This window comes from Nylanderia fulva, unplaced genomic scaffold, assembly GCF_048542155.1.
Source record: "Nylanderia fulva isolate GAGA-0341 unplaced genomic scaffold, ASM4854215v1 Scaffold35, whole genome shotgun sequence".
Lineage (NCBI taxonomy): Eukaryota > Metazoa > Arthropoda > Insecta > Hymenoptera > Formicidae > Nylanderia > Nylanderia fulva.
The window spans coordinates 1,140,895-1,164,991 of record NW_028190422.1 but is presented as its reverse complement, the minus strand read 5'-3'; the positions used below and the strand labels follow the sequence as shown (position 1 = coordinate 1,164,991).

The 24,097-nt window shown below is 42.6% G+C and overlaps 1 protein-coding gene and 1 long non-coding RNA gene across 2 annotated transcripts in view; one reads left to right on the top strand and one right to left on the bottom strand.

Moving 5' to 3' along the window:
* Pdk1 (Phosphoinositide-dependent kinase 1) overlaps positions 1-24,097 on the bottom strand; it is a 295,005-nt gene that overhangs the window by 174,665 nt on the left and 96,243 nt on the right. Inside the window, exon 2 of the mRNA XM_085485199.1 lies at positions 22,897-22,935. Coding sequence (XP_085341325.1) covers positions 22,897-22,935 — 39 coding nt within the window. The remainder of the gene's footprint in view (positions 1-22,896; positions 22,936-24,097) is intronic.
* LOC114935036 (uncharacterized) lies at positions 14,974-22,772 on the top strand. The gene is made up of 2 exons (XR_003820409.2): positions 14,974-20,221; positions 22,375-22,772. It is a non-coding gene; the product is annotated as an uncharacterized LOC114935036 (long non-coding RNA).

Sequence of the window (24,097 nt, the reverse complement as noted above, 5' to 3'; positions counted from 1 at the left end):
AGTCGGTTAAACCTATGTTTCGTAACGGAACTACGTTAGTCAATTTACATAGCCCGTTTGCACAATGTGTTGAAAAGAAATACAAAGAAATAATAGAGAAATAGAGCCCTTTAATCGAACTCTTGACGATTAATTAAGAGTCGGCAACCGAGCTTCGTTAACCTCGTGGCATCATTACAGCTGATTATTCGTCAAGTGTTTGAGCCTGATTAAATTCCAAAGGAAAAGAAGCGCTTTAAAGCGATTCGCACTTATTTCGTTCGATTAAGATCGAATTAAGATCCTCGATTTTCAACCTTTCGACTGACTATACAGGATGTCTGACATAAAATGTCGCACCGAAAATGTACAAGTATAGATCTCGTTATTCGGAGACGATTTTTCCTCAGCAAAAATGTCGAGGAAGGCCATCATTTCTTGCATGTTTCCAATTTTTCCCATCGTGTATATTTATAACTAGATCTTAAATTAAAATTTTATTAAAGTAAACTCTACTTGAAACTAATTGGAGAATGTGGTTTTGTTAATATTTTATATTTTCAATCGCTAATAACTCGAAAATCATTGATGTCCCAATATTTTTGGTAAGGAAAACGTGTCTCCAATTAACAAGATCTACACACTTGCATATTTTCGGTGTGACGTCTTATGTCAGACAGCCTGTATAATGTCTAACGACTCGGACCAAGTGGTGAGCATACTCGCGGGGAAAATCCACGCGATCGCCGCGATGCATCCGGGTACGTTCGCCGTTCGACCGAATCGTTCATCGAACCGAAACACTTCCGCGTGGGCGACCGGTTTCTAGCTATAGGAGCCGCTTGCGTTCGCGCAGCTACTTTTGCTCTTTGACGGAAATTCTCTCGCCCGGGCTCGACAATTTCTTCGCCTCGAGTGTATTGTCGAGGCGCGTACACTTCGCGGGACGCAGGGTGCGCGTTGTCGGTCTATTCAGAACCGACGTGCCATCTAAAGTGACACACAAAGGCGACGCCGCGCGTCGACTACCGGTCAGGTCAGGTCATAATAAGGAAGTACGGACAATGCGAGGAACTTTTTTTTTCGTCACCACGGCGCTGACGACGGTTCTCAATCGCGTGCGCGACTTCTTCGCTCGCACTGCGAACTTTAACGAAACGACAACGCGTAATAGAATTCGAGGAAATTCCTCGAAGCTACAGGCACCGCAACAATATATATTTATATGTGTATGGCGTGTCAAAAGTCCACGATAGAGTATTTGTGGAGTATTCACGACATGCTGTTTACACGTAATTACGGAAATTGCGAAAGAATGCGCCGGACCCTCTTTCTCTCGCAGCATACTCCAGTAGCTTAAGCCTTCGCTAATGTGGGATTAAAGCGAAGTAATAATGCCGAGAGCTTCGGCGAGCCTCGAGAGAGAAAGAGAGCACGCGATAGAAATACGAGAAACGATCGTCGAAAGTGGCGAGTTCCGGTGCCGGCGAACACGTCGGGAGAGAAAAGCGAGCGGATCCGGGCGCCTCCGCGCGGCGAACTCTCCGATGGAACTCGATCCAAAAATAAATAAGAGTTCATCAGCGAGCGGGGCTCGCTAAATGAGCTTCTGCGAAATCCCTTGGAAGGGCGCGCACGCAATCGTGTACCGCACGCGAAAAGTACACGCGGATACGTTTATACATATGTGTGTATATATATGTGTATATATGTATGTGCGCGCGGATCTCCGGATGGATAAAAAAAAACGGCATGCGGAATGCAGTAATGCGAGACGGCGTAGGCGGTGATTCTCTCTTGCGGTTCTCGTTTCTCGACGCCAACTTCTGCTAAATCCCCCCGTAAGTGCACGCCCCTGATATTAGAGCGCGAAAACCGATACCAGTCCGGTCGGAATTTATAATCGAGGCTCGTTACTCCCAGGCTTTCCCAAACCCACGCACGAGAAACACAAGCCGCGCCATTTTTAGATTAATGACGCGAACGAGGCAAATTTATCGGCGGTTTAAATTCTAAGCGTGTCAATTCTCTATCTTAAAACTAAAGGAAAGAGATTCAAACTTTTTGCATCCCTTTCGCAGCGATCAAAGTTCGAAGAAGTCTGTAATAAAATATTTGCGTAGTTTGTAACTATTTTTAATCAGTCTATCTTGCGGTATTTAATAATCCAACCGCAAAGATTTCAAATTCTTTCCGAAATGTCGATGTGCATATAATTCCCGTATAGCCGGGATTTAAATCTTTTCGTGCGAAAAACTTGGGATTACAACGAGACAATAAGTCGCGTTCGTATTTTTTATTTGTAAAAAGAATTCTCTATGTGCATGGAGAACTCTTCTCTCGGAAATAAGAGTCGCAATATTTTCGCACACTCGCTTTCGAGCTCACCGCAGGCCGAATAAGAGCCATAATTACTTAACAGACGAGAGTTCGTTTCGAGACAACTGGTTGTGAATGGAGCTTTATGCGAGCTCCGAGAGCAACGCCGTGTGTGGTGCGACGCATTCCTGTCCGCATTCTCTTTCGTCGCCTTCTCTTTCTCTTCCTTTCTCTCTTGATTCGGACGTAACCGACGGCCCGATCCCTTTTCTTCCAAAGAAGGAGAGAGACGAGACGCGCCAAAAGGGAGAGAGCGCGAGAGAGAGAGAGGAGACGAGATGGAAGGCTTCGGTCTAAAAGCATTTTTGTTCATCTCTTTCGATTCCTGGAACAAGCTGCTTCGCACCGGACCCCACGGGGCCCAGGCAATGTTTCAATTAGAAACTCGAGAGAAGAAAGGGAAAAGAAAGAGAGAGGCTCGTTCTCGACCAACAGGCCCTTAAAGGGAGTTCAAGCCTTTAACCGTCAGTATTAGACGATTGGCCTGTCCGGTTAGTATTAAAGAGCTTTGACGAATTAAGAGCTTTAGAACTCGAGATATGATTTTTAAAACGCTTCTTTTACATTATCCGAATTTTTTAATAATATGTCGAAAAATACATACTCACTTGTAATATATGTTAAGTCAATTAAAAAAAAATATATCGTTAAATGCTACGTATTATTTTTTTAATCTAATATTCACAAAATTGTCTTTGAGTTTAATCTCATGAAAAAGAAAACGTAATCTAATCCTACCCTATAATATCTCACACCATCAAGTTTTTCGCGTACACAAATATGAGGATCGTATGAACGGAATCTTGACTGCGACCGCGGGGTTTATGTTGTGCTCCACTTCATCTGAAGCTGTTTGCACGTTTAGCAATGTCGCAATGGGTACACAAAGGTGTCGAGTAGCCGATACGGGGACTGCGCCACCGTGAGATCAAAGCTCGTTACGATGGAAGCCGAATGGCGGTCCCGAGGTGAGGGATGCAAGCGAGGGAGTGTACAGCCAGATATACAAGCAGGGGTTATAGGGGAGATTGCCGCTTTGGTTGGCGGGAAAGCATGTAGATCCTGCTCGGTGAGCAATTCTCTAGCAAACCTGTACGACAAGTGCTTCGATGTACGTGATAATACATTTGAGATAAGAAACTATTCCTATTTAGTATGCTTAGATATTATACCTTTGCTACTGCTAAAAAGATATTCGATATTTTAGAGATATTTAAGTGAAATCAAGAAATATAATATCGTCATGAGCTTATTTAGTTAGATTAATTTTTATATAAATTTATATATTTATGTTACCTTTTTAATGCTTCAATTTGTATGAATTATTTTAGAATAACATTTTTTATTATAATGTATAAGTGTAGTAATTTTTTTCTGTGTACTAATAAAACAAATTTTCGGAAATATAACTTCCCGACACATCTCACACGTATTTTATAATTCACATGAAACAGCTTAATACAATAAAATATATTTGTAATAAAAGCGGTACGCGTATTCCTCTCTCGCGCGAATTTCTGCAAAATTGTGGCACACCGTTGCTTCTCATTGTATCTTATTTCTACGCCACGTCCTGACATTTCACTATTACGTAGAGAAAGAAAGTCGAATAAAACAAGGAAGAGCGAGAAGGGGACAAGGTAGCGTTGACGTGCGGCAAAGTAACTTCGGAGATTCGAGTTTCCACGGTCCAGCACCGAGATGGATAGGCCTGGATTTACCAGCGCGATTGCGAGCTCGTTCCATTAACGTCCAACATTTTCTGATCGACCGTGGATTTCGGGCGGGAAAATAAGGAGCCAGCAAAAAAAGGAAGCCTTTTTCCCCGGGCCAAGGCCGAGGGTGGCCCTTCATCGATTCAAGTCAGATTAAAATCGCGGCGACGTTGAGATACAGAGTCGGAATTGCTAGGCTGCATCGCAGTGAATGGCCCGTTATTCTCTCGAGAATCTTTCAAGGGCTCGGGAACGAGATGTATGTCGATAGCGAGACGATCCGAACAGACTGCGGCGAGTGAGTCGATGACGTCGTCGATAACGATCTCGTCGTCATTCCGATGCGTTAACGTGGCCGAGTTTCACGGCCGACTGTGGGTGTGAAACTTAAACTACGCGGGAATGCAGACGCATCCTGTTGTGACGCAAGAACACGTTCTCCAAAGCTACGAATAATTCATCTTGTGGTATTACGTAAATTCCCATCAGTGCACGCGTTAATTAATTTATATAAAATTATCCTTGTATTTTTAATTCTAAATATATAAATGTCTATATTTAAAATAAAATTATATATATGCATGTACGTATAGAGTCCACGAGTAATTCATCTTATGGTATTACGTATAATTCCCATCAGTGCACGCGTTAATTAATTTATATAAAATTATCCTTGTATTTTTAACTCTAAATATATAAATGTCTATATTTATAATAAAATTATATATATGCATGTACGTATAGAGTCCACAGATGCAGGCGAAAATTGTCGTTACCGAAATACGCTACTTCGACGCTTGCGGCACGTGTTCCTATCTAGCGGAAAGGCGATCAGCGACAGTTCTGAAAGCGAGTAGTGCGCGATGCTACCAGGGAAACCTCCCATCTCGTCGCGCACCATTTTCCATTTCGAGTCTAGTAGCCGCGAGAGACCGTATTGCGCGTTCCATTGAATGGAGATAGACCACAATGCACCCCGGAGTTTCCAGACGTTTGGCCGAGAGAGCGGATGGAGATGGACGTCGATAAGTCGAGGGAGATTCGGGGAAGAAATCCCGATTCGAGACTGCGATGCCCTCGACGATCGGTGAACGGTCACGTTTTATTCCCAGAGATAGCGTCGCCTCGTTGGGATCTCGGGGTGCCTCGGGGTTATCTGAGAGCGAAGAAATTTGTCAAAATCCGAGGAGAGAGAGAGAGAATCGCGGCAAAGTACGATTCGATTGACGAACGCATCCTTCATCTTATTATATAAACGTTGACTCTGTCACAAGACGCAGTTTTCGGAAACTTTTATATAAATCTTCTAAATGCAGTTTATTTACAATTTGATTTAGAAAATCGTATTAATTTCCATTTAATTAATTCTCATTAATTGAATCCTGTAACGTTAAGAAAAAAAAATTATCCGCGATAATTTCGGCGCGTAAATATATTATGGGATGCTTAATAAATCGGTTAAAATTCTCGTGAGCGATTTAATAGCGTGTATTACTAATGCAAAAATAATACGTAACAACCGGATCTAAGATACTTTTGGTTAGCGCGCAGTTGAGTTCTCGTAGAACTCTCATCACAAGTATATATATATATATATATATATATATATATACACACGAGCATTCGCGATCGGATTTGCAACGCGTCATTATCCTCTAAGTAGTTTAACGGTATGGATCAGATACATGAAACGCCGGAGATAACATTTCGAAACATCAAACGCCAGTCGCGCAATAACCGCGAATGACGCGGCGTTACTATAATGAATGCCGGGGTAAGCGAAATTGTTCACGTATAATAACAACAATTAGATGCGTTACGGGCTCGTTACACGCCGGCAAAGGAGATTAAACTAAATCCCGGGTCCTCTCGAGACGGAGCGAGCTGGGGGGTGAAGAAGGAGGCGAGAGACGGGATATCAAGTTGTTCGCACACAGAGAAGCATCACCTCCGCTCGTTACCTAAGCACTAACAAATGGCTGCTCTTCCTTCCTTCGGGGGGCCCCAAGGCTGTTCCAGGTCGGCGATGTTTACACGGTGCGAAAGAGCAACGCGCGCGCGAGGGCGTTCGTATATTCTTCGTTTACACGGCTTTCGTTCTTCTTTAGGGACAATGGCCATTCAGAGGCATGGAAAGTTGCCGGTCACGGCGACGAGACCAGCCACAGCGTAAATATTTTTCAACATTCCTTCGTGAACGCTCTCTAAAGCTTTCATGCCGCTGACGGACCGTGAAATCTTCTCCTCGAGCAAAACATCGCAAAATCCGACTCGCGCTTGTACAACTTGTACAACGTTTGTGTCACTCGATTTAACAGTTTCGGACATCTTTTCTCCGCGGGAAATGGTATTTAAGTTTTATCGAGTCGCACAAGTGGAATACTCGAGATTTTTATGTATATATATAATAAATAAATTGGGAGAAATGAAATTAGGAGAGAGAGAGAGGATTTCTCGTTATACATATAGAGATGATGGACTCTAATAAAATGTTCGCCATAAAGAAGCGAAATGCGCCAACTCATTAAGAAAGTTGTAGAAAGTATTTTGATACATTATATATATCCGGTCGTAAAATAGCGATAATGGATCGCCGAGAACGCGTAATGTTCAATCCCTCCTAACGGAACGAAAAATGATTTTCCTCGCGTGACAAGAAGTTCCTGTCGACGCACCGAAAGAGATCGCAGATCGGGGCGCGAGTGACACTAAAAAATTAAATCTGCCCTCCTTCCCCCGAGGCAAATATAACAAATTAAAAAAAAATGATAATCCTCATAAGGGAGACTTTCAGCGGGGCGTGCAACAAATAACGTACACACTTTAACGAGCAAACGAATAAACACAAAATCCTCCTTCCGGCTTACTCTTATACAAAGATACTCTCCATGTGTACATGTTAACGATTCGTCGACACGCACGTCGTTAAACTTGATTGATTCTCTTATCTGCTTATATTAATATTTATACATTGTTGTTATACACGTGCGCGCGTTTTCGAAACCTTGAATAATTTCCTGATTTCCTAAAAATACGCGTCTCCGACAACATTTGTCATTGATGTAAAAAGCATTCGCATAGACATGATATGCGATATACTTGTCTTTTCGCGCGACTGTTTTCATAAACAAGAGTTTCACAAAGTACACGTGGCCTTAATCTACATGTCCCGCTTGCACAATCTGTCCATCAGCGACGAGGTAAGCTTGGAAAATCGTAACAATCTAGGAGAGATATTCGTATCGTAAATAAAATGTAAACACATGTACGTATAACAGACCTTCGGAATGTCGTTATTGCACGCGAAATCTAGAACAGCAACGCGCGTGTAGTTTTTCGCGAGACTTTTGCAAAATACATACAAAGTACATCGGCTTAAATCAACGAACATTATATATACTAGCAACCTTTCCTGTATCATACTGTCCGCGACAAGATAGAGCTCGATAATGTTTTATTTGTTTAGTCTGCTGATATTCACCTCGCGGGCAAGATAAACGTCTGACATGGGAGACCTTCGGAATATCATTATGGGCGCGAAAATCGTGCCAAGAGCGAGAAAATTTTTTCTTTTTCTTTTTTTTTTACTGATGCGCCTCGTAAAATCTCACGGGACAATCGTTACGCGGGTTCGCGCGCACGTAAGCGCTATTTTCAACGGCGATTTTATCGCAAATGTCTTCCCAAGGAAACGATCCCGCTCTGTTATATTTTCCGAAAACTATATATAGATTTATGCACGCGTGCGCTTAAAGTCAGAAGCTACGCGTGGAAATAGAATAGAATAGAATATAGAATAACCGCTTTATTATTAGAGCCACAATGATACTGCCAATAGTGCACACACGTGCAAATTTAGATTACGTATAACATATAAATTATGTAAATGTCACGTCGCGGGTCGGAAATTGCAATATAAGCAGGAAAGAAGAACTCCGAGAAAGTTAAAATTATCGTCGGCTTTAATCGTTGATTTTTTACATAATAAATTACTTTTTTCCTTACATCTTATGAAGATGAAGATGTCAAAAAAGAGATAGATATATGTATACGCTCGAGTATATTCCACGTGCCGTATTTAACCGGAAAAAAGAGATCAGAGGATCTTAAGAAAGACGTGGAGTATGACGAACGGAATGCGAGGTGAATGGTCCCATACTGTCTAACGAGCCGGAAACCGGACGTGCCGCGTAAGAGTTGCACAGGAATCGCGTTCAGCGGATGGTCCCGAACTTGTCGAAGCGGTTCGACTTCCGTTCCGGCGTAACAGTGAGACGTTGAGATTCCGCCTCCTCCTTTTCCTCTTGCCTCTCTCTTTCTTTATCTTATTCCACCTCCGTTCTTCCTTTCGTCGACCTTTCGAAAACCGGAAGTCTGCATGTGTATATATACGCATTCGCGATTCGCGTAGGCTTACGCGAACAATTCAATAAATCTACTCCCTCGTAAAATTATATGAATAAAAAATTTAATTGTATGTAAATTAGAAAACAAAATTGAATTAAAATAAAACTCGATGACTCTTTATTCGAGAGGTGCTTTAAATTATTGGACATTAAATTTTGATTGCATAAAAAATTGCAAAGATTTGCGTATATAAAAGAAGAATATATGTCTCGAGGCACCTTATCACCTATAGCTATAGAAGCGATTAACGTGCGCACGAAGATGTAACTGCGCGTTTTTTTCTACATTATGCAATCGGCTGATATCGTAGATGCCATCTGAAAACATATACACACACACACACACACACACACATGCACTTTCTAATTTCATTACGCGAAAGCCCTCTCGTGCGCACTCGAAAAGAGAGGAAACAAATTACTTCATTATGTAAGTCGTTAAAGCTTCCTACATTAAAATGCATATGAATCAGTTGCATCGGCAGTGAGCTCGTACACCTCGTGGACACACGCGTGTGCACGATGCACGCGCGCGATCATCTGCATGCGAGGCGTGTAAAACCGTCCGTGTAACGCGAAGGAGAGACGTGTACATATATAAAAGAGCGAGAGAGGAGGATGCGTTTGCAGCGGCCGGAAGTTGTACGAATTTGTACATCATGCGCGTATCGAAGCACCACCGCCTGCGAAGTGGCATGTGGCATTTTTTTTCTTCCTGGAACAACATTACCCCGGCTCGTGCTCCTATTCATGGCTACATCGTTTCGCTAACCGGTGATCATTTGTATGCGCGCGCGCTACGCTGCGAGACGTCGGGGACTCGAGGGAGGCCCCCTGAACAATTCCAACGCAACGGCGGATGGAAAGTTCCTCGATCGGTGGGCGCGTTAACGTCGTCGCTAAATCGTGACGCAAGGTCTATTTTTACAGATTGATTCGTCAACGATATATCACGAAAGCGATACGTCCGACGACTATCGCATTGTAATTAATCACCCTTCGTCATCTCTGTAACATCGAAATTTCTGCGATCGTCGTCACTCTTCAAATGCAACGACATCGGATACGTGCAGGATATATTTTTTCCCTCCCATCTTATTTTTAAAATATATATGTTAAATACTAGAAAGCGGTATATCCGATGTAAAAGAGCGATCGAATGCAACTTTCTGAGATTTATTAATGATCACGAAACGTCACGTGTAAATATGTGTCAATGTATAAAATGGAAAATTATGCGTGTCAAAAATCATTCGCCGAGTCGTTTGAAGTAATCGTAAAGTCGATAACAAAATGTCTATCCTAAAAAGCGCGGATTCAAAACAATCGCGAAGCCTGCCACGATCTCGCCGGTTTCATAAGTGCAATGCGGATAACGATGTTATTATTCCACCCTGTTTCTTATCGAGTAGGTCATCATCGTCATCATCGTTCTCTATATACTTCTCTACGGCGCGCCCTCGTGTGTATTCCATTCATGTCACTCTCTTGCACTCTCCGTCTCGTTTCACCCTCACATCGTCCTCCCTCATTCCCGGTATTACGCACCGAGAATTTCAACCGTCCGCGCGACCGCTTCACAATTTCCATTGAATCCAATTTCTTTCACGGGCAACAACGACAACGAGAGAGAGAGAGAGAGAACTCGCTCGTACGTTCACGGGAAACTCTTCGACGTCGATGCTTTGGAGGACAATGCGTTTCCTATTACCCGCCATACAACACACAGTCGAGTGGTGTGTATACCGAGGCGTTTACCGATCACAGTTGTTTCAATTATCGTTCCCGTTCCTTGCCCTCTCGAGATGACGGCTTCGAGAGCCGCAACAGCCAGGATGGAATGCGAAATTCTTTACCGTGCGACGTACCGCGCGTGCTAATGAAATACGCGTTGTAAACAGGTGCTGCGAGCAACAATCGCGTTTCGATCTACCGTTAGAAAACGCTCGTCAAAATAAACATAGCGCGCGTTATAACGTCAAGAAATTTCTCACAGTCGCCGGATAAAATGTAATGAGAGATTCTTCCGCCGGGGAATATTTTTTTTTTAATGGTAGCACGTCATTCGCAGCGTTTCAATTTTCAGCGATATATATACAGCTTGGCAATTAAGTCGCGAGCGGGATGTTTATGGATCCCGTTAAAAAAAAAAGCTGTCACGATGAAAATGAGGATTTTCTTGAAAAATCAAGGTGTCCTGGAATATCGAGGATATATTTTAATTTTCATTTACACGGAAGTAATCCGAGAGCACTGACACGCGACACGTGACAGAGACAAATTCATTTTGGGGCGTGCAATAACGTTCGTTTCCGCTGCACTAATCCGTGCGACGTGAAGCCGGATTTCTTACGCAATTCACCGTCGCCGTGATAGCCGACTTACCACCTTGACCCGCTTCCATAGGCGGACTTAAACCAGACACCCGGTACATACGTGCGTCACGAGCTTAAACCCTTCCAACGAGCATTTTGTACTTTCACGAGCCGGAGCGTTTCGCAACGGTGACATTTCCGTTTGGACCAAACAAATACCAATTAAACATTTTGCTCGCAGAGAGACGCGCAATGACTATCGCAAAACCGACGCCGGCAATTCCGATGCCGGTTTCGATTAAATTTATAGGGCGGCTTAATCTTGGAGACACTCGTAAATTTCGGAGATTATCCTCGCCAGCGTTGCTGTTTAATTGCGGCGTATAAATACGGTATACGTACATAAAGGCAAAGGCAAAGACGATTCATCGAAATCCTGACGTAAAGTTATTGGCAATTAGCGTTCTTATGGTTTTACGTTTAACGGGGGATTACATAACGTACTTATATTGAAATAAATAAAACGTACTTATTTATGCTGCGCATCAGCTGTTAACGCATAATTAATAATTGGAATTAATGGTATTAATATAATTTAAATAGTTGAATATGAATATATAATTAATAGTTACACAGAGAAAATGTTCTCTTAGAATTTAAAATATAAATAAGATATAAAATGTTCGACTATGTACTACGTACAATATATTATTAATATTTTTTATTGTGATAAATATTTAAACCGAGAAACTTTTATAAAAATCTTCCAATAGCATATATTGCCCCACGATTACCACGATTTTCGGGGTAAATTCTAAGAGAAAATTCACTCCGCGTATAAAAATATATACGAGAAAAAACAATTATGAAAAAAAAACTACTAAGGAGAATTGAGCGTTACAAGAATCACACAGCTGCTTATACATTATATTTCTGCCTCTATATATTCTCCTTGTTATTTCGAGATCAAAAAAATGTTTGGCGATCGGTCCGTTCGGACAGCACTTTTCTCTCGACTCTTAATTGCCACGTGTGTGATTACGATATCTGTCGCCCGTCTGCCCACGCGCGTTGATCTCGGGGGCTCGTATGTATATCCGGTGAAACGTAGGTGTCTGGTTTCCACGCGCGTCGGCGACACAGCCTCATTAATCTCCCGTCCCATCGCCCGCGCCGTTGCACTGTCGTCTCACCGACGACGATACGAGCGCACTTCGCGGCTGCGGAACCCTCCGCCTCTCACTGCGAAGCGTAAAAGGCGCGATCTCGCGCGACAAAATCCTCCTCTACTCTCGTCTCGTCTGGTCCCCGTCGTCGTGTCGCGTGTCGTTTCGGCTCGTGCCGGCGCGACGGCGATAGAAATAGTTATACCGACGACGAGTCCGTAAAACGATTTAAGTGTTATTCTCACATCGTTTTCCTTTTCTCTTCCACGTTCCTTCCGCTGCAATTGCATCTCGTGCCGTCTGCGCTCAGACGCTCGTCGTCCACCGCACGAGATCGTTTTATTCGAATATATCGCGAGCTATCTCTTTCTCTCTCTTTCTCTCTTTTGGCATTTTTTGTCTCTCTCTTTCTGTACCGTTATACGCGATTCTACGCGCTATTTTTCCTGCGAACATTGTTGTTCTCGTGTCTCATAATACGATAGTTTCCGGCAAAACAAGTCTTTTCGTAGTGCACGGTTGAATATAGAGCGAATATTTAGTTATAAACAAGAATTATGTTATAGCAGAAAAGTTTAGTATTCTGTAAAGCGAGATAACAGAAATTTCTTTCTCCCTTCTATAAAAATACAAAGATATTATGTAAAAGAATAATAATTGATAAAAATGTAAAATCAAAAAAACTCATTACGATATTTCTCTTTTATAATATTATATAATATATTGATAAAATTCTCTTATAATATAAAAATACTAAAATTTTCCATTTTCCAGTCTTTTTGTCGTGAATTATCGACTGCCTAATATTTGGAGACAAGCTGCAGTGACACGGACAATCAAACTTTAAAACGATTGCTACAGGAGGTACTTTCCTCGCAAAATATGTCCCGTTTCTAGAAACGAGACGGAATAATTACCCCCGGATAATTGGAAAACTATTCGTTCGTCAAGCAGTCATGAGCAGAAGCCGACTACTCTTGGCGCTGGGACGTTATTACTTCAACGGTAACGGCCAATAACGCAGCATCATGGCGCCAAGCGTTATATTATTCCGCAGGAAAGTGCGTTCCGGAAATGGTCAGGAATACGATTTTGATGCGACTCCTCTCTCGTTATACTCGCGTCGAAGGGAGACTCGCGATCCGGTTCTCTCTCGCGGGAGAGACACGTCCCTCGGTGAACGTCGATGATTCGACTAATTATCGGCGACGAGAACATAAATGAATCAAAAATCAGTGGTCCCGCTAATTGCGGCCACGGGATTTACGCCCGTCGATAAAAGCCGCACGATAACGAGCGGAACGCACGCGGCTTCCACTCGCGTTTTATTAACGTCGATCGTATATATAGACAATTGGCATAATATTCATGCTCTCGTACATATATACAAACCTCCCTCCGTTTCTTTGTCATTCAGCGCCACGTGGTACCGTTTTCACGGATGGCTCCCCCGAATTTGCATTTATCGCGTGTCACGGAAGTCACGCATCGTTAATATGTACGCACTTGTCGTTGCCTCTCTCTTTCTTTCTCTCCTTCGTTCGCACTCCCACGGTGTACTCGCGATAACAACCGGTATATTTATTATCAACGGAGGACCGAAAGGGCGAAGCGTCGACATAAATCTAGCGGCGCACGCGAGAGAAAAAAAGAGAGAAAGTAGGAAGAGACTGAGAGAAAAGGGGGAGGGAAGGAAGAGGACGATACCGCTCTCTTCCTACTTGAGGAAGAGAGGCCACCCACCTATCTCTCGGTGAACACGCGAAGTCATTTATTTTTCGCGGTCACCTTCCGCCCTCCCACGGATCCCTCTTTCTTACGTCATCCCTTCTACACATCCCGGCCCGGATAAACTGGCAATCTAAAGAGAAAGAGAGTGTGTGAGAGAGAGAGAGAGAGAGAAGGTTAATCCCGCCATAACAAATAAATTACCAGACCAAGAGTAAATCGGGGCGGACGTTATCGCGGCCTGCATACATATCGTCTGAAAATTGCAGCGCTGTAAGTTTTCCGGTCACGATGCAGGCGATGACGTGACTTCGACTTGGCTCGTTAATTACGGCCGTCGTTTCGTTCCTTGCATTTCTTATGCAGATGCAGCGCGTAAGATTCGGTCGAGCGGACCCGCGCGATTAGCGCGGCTCATCTCTAATGGAATCGTGAATCGCTCGAATCGATGGAAGTGATCATCAAACACCAATAAGGATGTACCGTTCGTTCGACTTTGCTGCACGATGTTATAAGAGTTCGGTTCTTCAATATTCTGACAGATTCTAGGAAAATAGCGTATAGACTCAGAAATAATATAAAATAAGATGACAATAGTCTCAATTTTAAACCACTGTGATGCATCATTTTGATTTGCAATTATTTATAAAACATTCAAGCCATCATAGCTCAACCTATATAATCACTACAGAAAAATGTTTTCATTCCTCTGTGGATTAATTCTTGTTAATCATAGAACCACGTGCGAAATAATGAGAATATCTACGCCCCCTCTTTTCTAGCATTATCGAATCTTTCCTAATGTTATCATCGAATTAAATTCTCATTTCGGGGCGTGTTGTGGCGCCAGAGAGCAGATAATGGAGCAGAGTGAAGAAAGATAGTGCGTTAGTGCCAGGAGGTGCTAGGCAGAGTTAAGCGCCGCCGATCATCATCGCCGAGTCCGCGAGGCCGACTAATGAATTGAGTGTTTGAGTGGCGAATAATGATGAAATCGCAAGAAACATAACAACATCCTCCAAAGGGGGAGGATACCTTTTCCCGACCAGTAAAGTGACAATAATTTGCCTTCTCCGCGCCAGCGTTCCCTGTCCCCGGGGCACGCACGTGATCGTGAATCGTCTCATCGTATAAATTGTGACAAGTGAAGGCCGGAATTTTCTAGCGGATACCGAATCAACCGTATACGACGATTCTGATTCAAAGGCGGTTCTGGCGCGAGACCGCTGACCATGTATTTTATCTCGATCTCGTTCGAGCTAGGAACGGGAAGATTGACGTACGCAATATTTTTAATTTCATAATCAAATCAATTTAGTATAAATTGTTTTAGCCTCTCATACATTGCGCTAACTAAAACACTTGTTCTCTATTAATAATTATGCCTTTGCGTTTTAAGACGCCGCCGTACTAGGCGTATAAATCATTTCCCGGTATGGAAAGAAGCCTCTCGATAGTCGAATAAATTTGCACTTAATAAAGCCGAGCCGATTTATCTTACGTCACGATCTCGGGGCTGATTGTCCGCGAGCATCCTTGCGTTCGAAAGTTCATCGATCGCGATATTCACGGTACAATGTGTTGTTGCGTCGCGATATAGGTACGGGAAAGCGCTCGCGTTTCAACCGGGATTAGCGAGGCTGTGTATGGGTTGTCTTTCTGATCTTTGATATTCCGATTCGTAATATCGATTCGTTTGTTCGTTTATTCTTCGTTCTCACACGAACGCACCCGTCGCGCGCGAGAAAGTTATGGCGAGAAGGAAATCGACATTTCGATACATCGATATACACCAGCGACGCTTATCCAACGGGGAATGTCACATCTTGCGTTGCATACGTTGCAAAGGTGTCAGAAAGCCGAATAAATCCTTTTCTTTCTGTCTCTTTCGCGATCCAAATTTATTTCCATTATTTTCATTTCCGTAAATGCAATCATTTATTACGCGTTATTATCGTATGTTTACGCGGTAATTTTCTCTCTCTTTTTCAGTTTATTCGTTTCATTAAATACATTAATTATGCATATTCAATATTCAAATGAGTATTAAAAGTTAGGTATTAATTACAGTGATCATTAACAGCATTTGAATCTTCTCTAAAATTGCCGATATAATGTAGAGGCTCTTATTGATTGGAAAAACAAATAAAAATCAATCAGATTAAATGTGGATTTATTGGAAGATTAATTTTTCTAACTCGATAGCGTTTCCCTCTAATTATTTCGAGTTTGGAGACAAATATTTGGAGCAAATATCGAATCACAATCCTTTCCGAAAAGCGCTATGGCATGAAATATCGCTTTTTATCGCAACATTTTATTTAATAACCGATTCGCCAAAACTCGATATTTTCGCAAACATTCCATTTGATAACAAAATGCAGTTTAATCATTCGAAAATCTGCTTGTTCACTGCTTGGAATACTCGTAAAAATATATATGGCTATAAACCAATTCAACGTCGCGATGCGCAGATCAAGCGACTTGTCGCCATTCGGTGCAACCGGGATGCATTCACGTTAATTGAAGAGCACGCTTACGCCAATGGGACACACATACACACATATGTACACTCCGCTATAAATAGCCGTGTTTTGCCAAGAGTTTTGCGCCTAACGCGTGTAGGCACGCGCTTGTCGCGATTGATTCTACCGCGCGGACACGTACGTGAAAGCGTAAATACACTTTGGATGCGCGTTAAAGGAGCCCTAACACGAGATGACGTCAGCGTTGGCGGATTGACGTCGCGTAATTGGAAGTCATCGATGCTAATGGGCCCAAGGGTCAAAGGCGAAGCGGCGACAGAGGCGAGCCAGATCGTAGAATTGTTCGCGTACTTATTGTAATCGCTCCGAGGGAGAGAAAGAGGGAGGGATCTCTCTTGATCGAGAAAAGTACGATAATACATTCTCGAGTGTACATACCGAGGAAAATTAAATACTAGACACCGCACGTAATCATTCCTCCGACATGATTGCGCCTATAATTTAGCTCCAAGTACCCGCGTTGGAAAGGTGATTATTTTGGCATATTTCGTTCTAGACGCATTCTCATTTCTCTCCTTATAGGAGCGCACACAGTGCCAGAGAGACTTTTGTTTCTCTCGGATGGTTATTTATCGAGGCGAGAGCACAATGGTGGATACGCGGGCGTTTCGCCATTTAGATCCGCGCCGTGATTTAGAGCGGATCGGACGTAGATCACAGTCGGGCGCAGAAGCGTGGTACGATTAATTTCGACAGGTGGTAGAGTACCTAAACACCGCATCGCGCGCCGACGATTTTCGATATAGAGCCGCCGACAAAGAGTCGAGTTAATCGTCGGCCGCGCGAGGATACGGTCGATTGCTTCTCCAGCGAGTAAATATTTTAAAAAGTGGATTGTGCTCGGTAATTCGCGGTGTACACGTATATATGCATACGAGAGACGTTGTGTATGTATATATATATATATATGCTCACATTTTTCCGCCAGTATAGTTTCCCCGTAGCTATATGTTATATATATGTGTATGCCTATCTGTGTCCATGTGTACGTTTGTGTGCGGCGTACACTCGTGTTTCGTCCACGTGGAGGGTGGTAGATCGATTGTCCTTGCCTCTCAAGGCTGCTGCTGTACCCGGGGGTGGGTTGGAATAGAATTTATAGCATACGCCGCTGGCATATTAATAGAACCGACAACAACACGTCTAGCGGCGGAGCCGCTGCCAATCCAATTTACACGACGCGACGTGCCAGTACGCGAATTACAAAAATAAGAGTCGCATGACGACGATGCCGCGTTGTGTCGCCGTCGAAAAAAAAAAAAAAAACGGGAGAAAAAAAACCAGGGGTACATTTCGTTTCCGCGTGGTCGACGTTACCGTCGATTGTAATTTCAACGTGGAGCAGAACGGAGGAAAAATCAAGAGCGCAACTATATTATAAACCTGTATTGCACGCGCGAGGAATTTACTCGTTATCCACAACGCACATACACACACATGCAACAACTTCTGTACACGTGCGTATACATGTATGGGAATTATAATGTATATATGTATATGCTTGGATTATTTTACAGACAAAGATCGACCATGTACAATTAAAATCTTAATCGTTCACGAGACTCATAGACATGCACGACGCGCGACTGCTGCGGTAGCACGTCCTCGTGTGACCATCGACTAGAAAACAGTATGACCGATGATGTCACGCGAAGCACACACGCGAGGACCACGTTACGACGGTGATTCCCATGGGAAACACGACGGCTCCGCGATTATACGTAATCGTCACTCGTTTCATGGTCAAAGTCGTCATTTGCGCCGCGCGCGTTTCTACCGCGGCTCCTTCCGGCGCGTTTCGCTTCTCGGCCGAGAGCTCGAGGAGTCGATAAACATCGCCCCCGACGCCGTCGAGAAAATATTGTATGGCGCACCGGACGCGCATATATGATACTGTACCAGAACAATTTTCTTTACAGTATGGATATAGAGATGCAGCTGCGAGAGAGAGAGAAAGAGAGAGAGAGAGAGAAAGATGGATGCGGTAAATACCGTGAGCGCTCTCGCGAGAGGTGTGTGTGTGTGTGACAGGCTGGATCAGTACTTAGGGGACTCTATAATGAGACTAACTCTGGGGACTAACGTGTAGTTATACTGTGCCATGAATTTTCGTACAGTAACGAAGTATACATACGCCACGCGACTCACTCACGCACACACCCACACACATACGTATATACGTACTACCACGCGTGTGTGTCATATGTAGGTACGTGCTACTCTCATCTCGCTACTACGACGTATACATCATGTCCGCGACATACGCAAGAGAGAGAGAGAGAGAGAGAGAGAGAGCGCGGGTGGAGATTACTATGCGGGACTATAAATCGCGCTCGACGCGACGCGACGCTCTCGGTTCGCGCTCGTGAGCGTTTAAAATGCATTTTATACATCGCCGGAGCGCGCGGGAGACTCGCCGATGGCTTTTCGCGTGAATTCGTTTTGGAAATTACGAGATAATTCGAGCGCGGATCGCTGTAATAAAACGCACGGTAAAAAAAGTGAAAAGGGAAGCTATTTATAATTGGGTTAAACAAGGGGGGACTCGTTCGATATTGGAGAGACGGGAAAAATGTTATCGATAATTCTCAAACTCTTAAGAGAAAAATTAACTGATATATATATATGTGTGTGTGATAGATATTGCCGCGAACTATACACATTTTTTTTCGCGTCGCTCTTGGATACAGCTGATAGTCAATAATTAGTACAGCCACCAAATGCGATTATTTTGCGGCGACAGCGCTGGGAAATCGCGTTTAATAGTCGCGGGGAAATAAAGAAAATCCTTGCTATCCCGGTGGAGAATCATTTTCGTACATTATGGCGTACCATGACGCATTATGATGCATTATTATGCATCATGACGCATTAGGATGCGCTATTGCGCGTTGGTAGCGCGCTTTGTGCGGTGCGGCTATGTGTCGGACGGTAATGTGTGCTAAGTCTTTCATAAATTATATACTGGATACTGCGAAAGTATCATTTCGCTCTGACGCTGTCGTATATCTAAAGGGCGTCGAGCATGCAGAACGATCCGTTTCAGGTTCGTAATTAATTTTAAGACCTAATATATATAGATACGTACCTCATTATTATACCACATTTACATATATAAGAGAAATATTAGAACACAGTATAGTTGATAAAGGAAATATCACAATCGGGAAATTAGATCTTTCGGAGCCACGATAAATCGCCTTGAAAGCGACAACGCACGTGCGCTCCTTTCATGTCTATTAATTCGATATTCTTTGCTGATATACATACTTAATAACTAGTCGGTATTGCCGACTTCCAAGAATTAAAAAATGCTACATATAATCAGATTGCGGTAATTTTGCGAGTGATACTTAGGCGAATTAATAGTGAAATGTCGTGAGTTCAATAGCTAGGTGATGAAAAAAAAATTGTATCTGAATGCCACAGCGCGAAGATAAATCTAAGATAATTATCATTGTTCGACTGCAATGCGCTTCGGTGCATCAAGGCCGTCGATAATTACACAAATTATACCTGGTAATCTCCGGGAAGTTAAATACAAGATGATGAAATTCAAATGTGTATATGTTTGCGCGAATATGTATGCTTAATCTGAAAAATATCACGAGATGACGATAACGTCGGAGATAGGTAAAGGCGCGAGTTTGCGATAAAATTGTCGCTGTGAAAAGAGAGATAGAGAGAGAGAGGCAGAAAGGGAGACAGCATCCTTTCTTTACTCCGACGCAACGCATCGTAGCGCAACGCTTACCCATGCATACACACAGGAAAAGAAGAACAAGATCGAGCATACAAGGTGACTCGGAAAGAAGGGAAGTCGGTGCGCCCACCCTCCGGAAACGACGTATAAAGCCTGATGTTAGTGCAGACTTGCGTGCCGTCTCGAACCGCATGTACCGGCTGCATCAAACTGCACATTATTCCTCGCTACTACTGTTACGCGATGTTGCAGCAGAAAATCTCCCTAGATCCGTCGCTGATGCGGTGAGAAATGTTTTTTTCTTCCATCGATTTTAATACCGGCATGGTATGATTAATACAGATATTTCAATAATCTGTCGACATTTGAAAATTATCTCAAGTAGACGATTATATGGATTTTCAAAAAATATTATCTCTCTTACAGAGTCAGAATAATAGCAAAATGATTATTTCCGCGAGAAGAGATACTTCTTACGATATACGTAAGAAAAATTGTAAAATTATTCATATATCTGCAACTTTAATTACGTGACGAAATTAATTAAAGAATTATTCCAAAACGCGTTCACGATCGAAATTATGTCGTGACACAGTGACGCGCCACGTGCACATCATATCGTTCCGCGCATACGGGCGCTATTAATTAATGAATCTCCCAAGCAAGGAGCGACAAGAAAGAAAGAAAACGAGAGACCTCGTTTTCTCCGCAAGTATCTAATTACTCCTCTTTTTCCCTTATTTTCTTTTTTTTTTATTTGCGCAGCGATTAACCTGTCAAAACTTATGACGATCGCGGGATCGGTGATAACATCGAGAATTAAGTATTCGTCACTAATTACGACCAATTAGCAACTGATTCGCGAGATCTTTGCCCGTTGCCACGGCACAAAGTAGTATCCGCTTAAGAGACGATCTTTTAATTAATCGCTAATTACCAGTTGATAATTTTAATCAAGAAGCATACTATTAATTCACATCGATGTCGCGTTTCTCTCTTTCTCTCTCTCTATTCGTACAATATATTTTGAGCGAAACATGGAGAATGGGAAAGGACAAAAGCGGATCGTTAATTCACGATCGTCGTCTAAGCAGCCCCAAGGCTATTATCTAACACTATCGACTAAGTTGCGAGTATTCATGTCGCATTTGGTAATTAATTAATAATTTATCGCTAATTGCGAAACAATCGTTTACGGATATTAGTGGGAAAGCGTTCCCCGTGTCAACGCGTGTCGTTTAAAATCGTCACGGCAGTCTGATTACCGGTGTCACGTCACGGGGCCCTATGCACGGTCTGTCACGGTTCCGGTACCAAGCGGGTCGTTATATTAATCTAGGGCCTTGCGCTCATTAAAGCCTAAGGATAGCGCTCGTTATGCCCATCCGATAACAACGCGGCAGCACCGATTATTATTCGCCGATTATATCGCGCAGCGTTTTGTTTCGCCTTCGTTACCGAAGCCCGAAGCGGAGCGATTATTACAGGAGAACTTCTTCGTTTTGCTCTTTCCTCCTACCCATTCTTCATTCTCTTTACTATGTTTTTCGACGATGGCTTTTTAATATGCTCGACGTGCGTGGCTCTAATTACCGCGGTGTGAAATCGTATCGGAATATGAGATCGGCTTCTTTTTTCCTTTTGACTTTCCGCTGTCAACAGGTAATTCGACGTTTTTTTTTTTCTAAGACGAAAATTAACACAGATTTGCGATTCGAAGATATATAGTTTAACAATTTTTAATTTAAAGGAGCAGTTGTTTCTCAAAGATGTTTATCGCGCACGCGGACGTCGCCACGTCTTTCACCCTCTCCGTATAGCTCCATCCTGCATTTTACCAACGGCATTCCCGGGTTTAATAAGTGTCGCCTGAATGACGTGAATTAGTTCAATATGTCTGAGGTCCCCGAGGTAGCAACAATTCAGGGCCGCTGCATCGCGTAATTAAAATTACTTCGCGCGTCATACTTTACGGCGAGACGCAGGCAGGCGCGTGAAAGGGGTGAAAAGTATGGGGATGTCACTTCTATAGCAATTCAAGGATCGGCGAAAGCCTTGCTACACCGGATTCTTCAGAATCGAACAAAAGTTATTATTAATACCGAACGATATTTCACATTTAATAACTGAAATGATTAAACTGTACAAGTATTCTAGAGAGAACCCCAATTTTAATAAATTTTACGTATCTCATATATATTTTAAATTTTGACTATTATAATAATCACTTAATAATGTGTGTGTTTTTCATAAGTATAGAATTTTTAATTACTTAAGGTGATAAAAAAATATAAAGCATTGATCAATTAGCTTGTTATCAGCTTGTGCAAAGTTGCAATGTCGCGAATGCTCTCAAGTGCGGTTAGTATTTTTAGCCAATTAGCGGATTCGGTAAAGCGAAAATAAGCATACATATTTCACGGACATTTTCTAACAGGTAAGAGAGACTTTCGAGCATCACTCAGAGGGCTCTTCTTCAGAGAAGTACCAGGACGTACACAACTGACTGTACGAGCTTCTCTTTCATCGCGTCCTTTAGCGAACGCCATTCCACCAACCCCTTTCAACCCCCGAGAAGAGTGGTGCTCTTAAGGGATGGCCTACTTTCGATACGCCTGCGATTGCATTTCCCGGCGCCACTCGAAGACGATACGAAGCATGTATATAACCGTGCACGATAGAACACTTAATATCAAGCGACCGAACGATATTGTGAAACATAGAGAACAAAACATATTATCATAAAAAAATTACTCGAAATATATAGAAAGAAAAGAGATTGTTCGAAGCTTCTTATTGTAATCAAATGTCAAAATAGATTTTGTTGTCAAATAATTTTGTTTAATTTTTAAACTATAGATAACATTGCGTTGTGTGGCATTCCGATATATATATACTCGCAAAATTATCCCAATCTCCAGACAAATTCCTGAATATTGACTATTCCATAAGTACTCACTTTAACTGGAGAACTGCTCGCTGCACTGCATTGTTCAATCTGTAACAAAAGAAATATCAAAAATTAATTAAAAAAAAATATATATTATACATTTATTTGCGTTATTATTATTATTGTACAAAAACACATATAGCAATAGGTATATCCAGAAGAAGATTTCAAAAGTATGTAAGTTGAACGCGGATCACGATTTATCCGTCAAGCGAAAAAAAATACGCGCGCGTCAAGAATCTATCTGATCATGAAAATGAGACGCAACAATCGCAAAACGCGGGTCAACGAACCTCGAAATTGGATTCGACGCGAACGAGAGTTCGTGTCTTTTTTACCGATGCAAGGAGAACACACGGCCGGAGGAGGAAGCGGGGCTCGTCGACGTGTCGCGAAATTCCTTACGGATGGAATTTGACGATCGTTGACGCTCGTATGAATATAACGTGCAAAAGAAGGACTTTTTTTCTGCACAGTCAATCTTGTTCTCCCCTTATCCTGCCAACCTCCGAAGGCCCCTTCGATAGTATTCGGCGTCAGCGTGCAACGGCCGTGGCCATTGGCGCGTGGCGGTGCTAATGAACTTCGGCAGCATGTTACCCGAAAGCACGTGGTAATTTCGTATGCGTGCGTGGAAGTTTGCGCGGCTATTCCGAGAGCTAAATAAACGAACTTTGGGAATTTGAGCTGAATAAATGATTGTTAAGTTGCGATGTGATTCCCCAATGCCTGCCTCTCTCATTGCGCAAATTGTGTCGCTAAATATTTTTTTAAATAGAACGTTTCCATTTGCAGCTGATAAATGATATTGTTGCGATATATATGTATTAAGTTCTAAAATTAGACCGAAATGATTGAATAGGTCAATTGCCCGTGAAATTCTCGAACGACGGACAGCGATAACAGTGTTATTAATTAAATTCCGTGCATTCGTGACCAAACCGCCAGATGCGTTCCTCGATTGATAAGCAGCAGAATTAAGCATGGTCGCGGATATAATTGGCACAACGCATCTATATATCGGATTACTGAAATCACATAGCGCAGTGGAAAAATTTCAAAAGTCGTGCGTGTCGGTTAACTGCTAAATGGATCTCGGTAATCAAAAAACTATTTAGTAGCTATAATGCATTACTCAATAATGACAATTCACGATAAATCGAACGTCGAGAGAAAATATTAATATCATCGTCATACTCCCTATGACAAG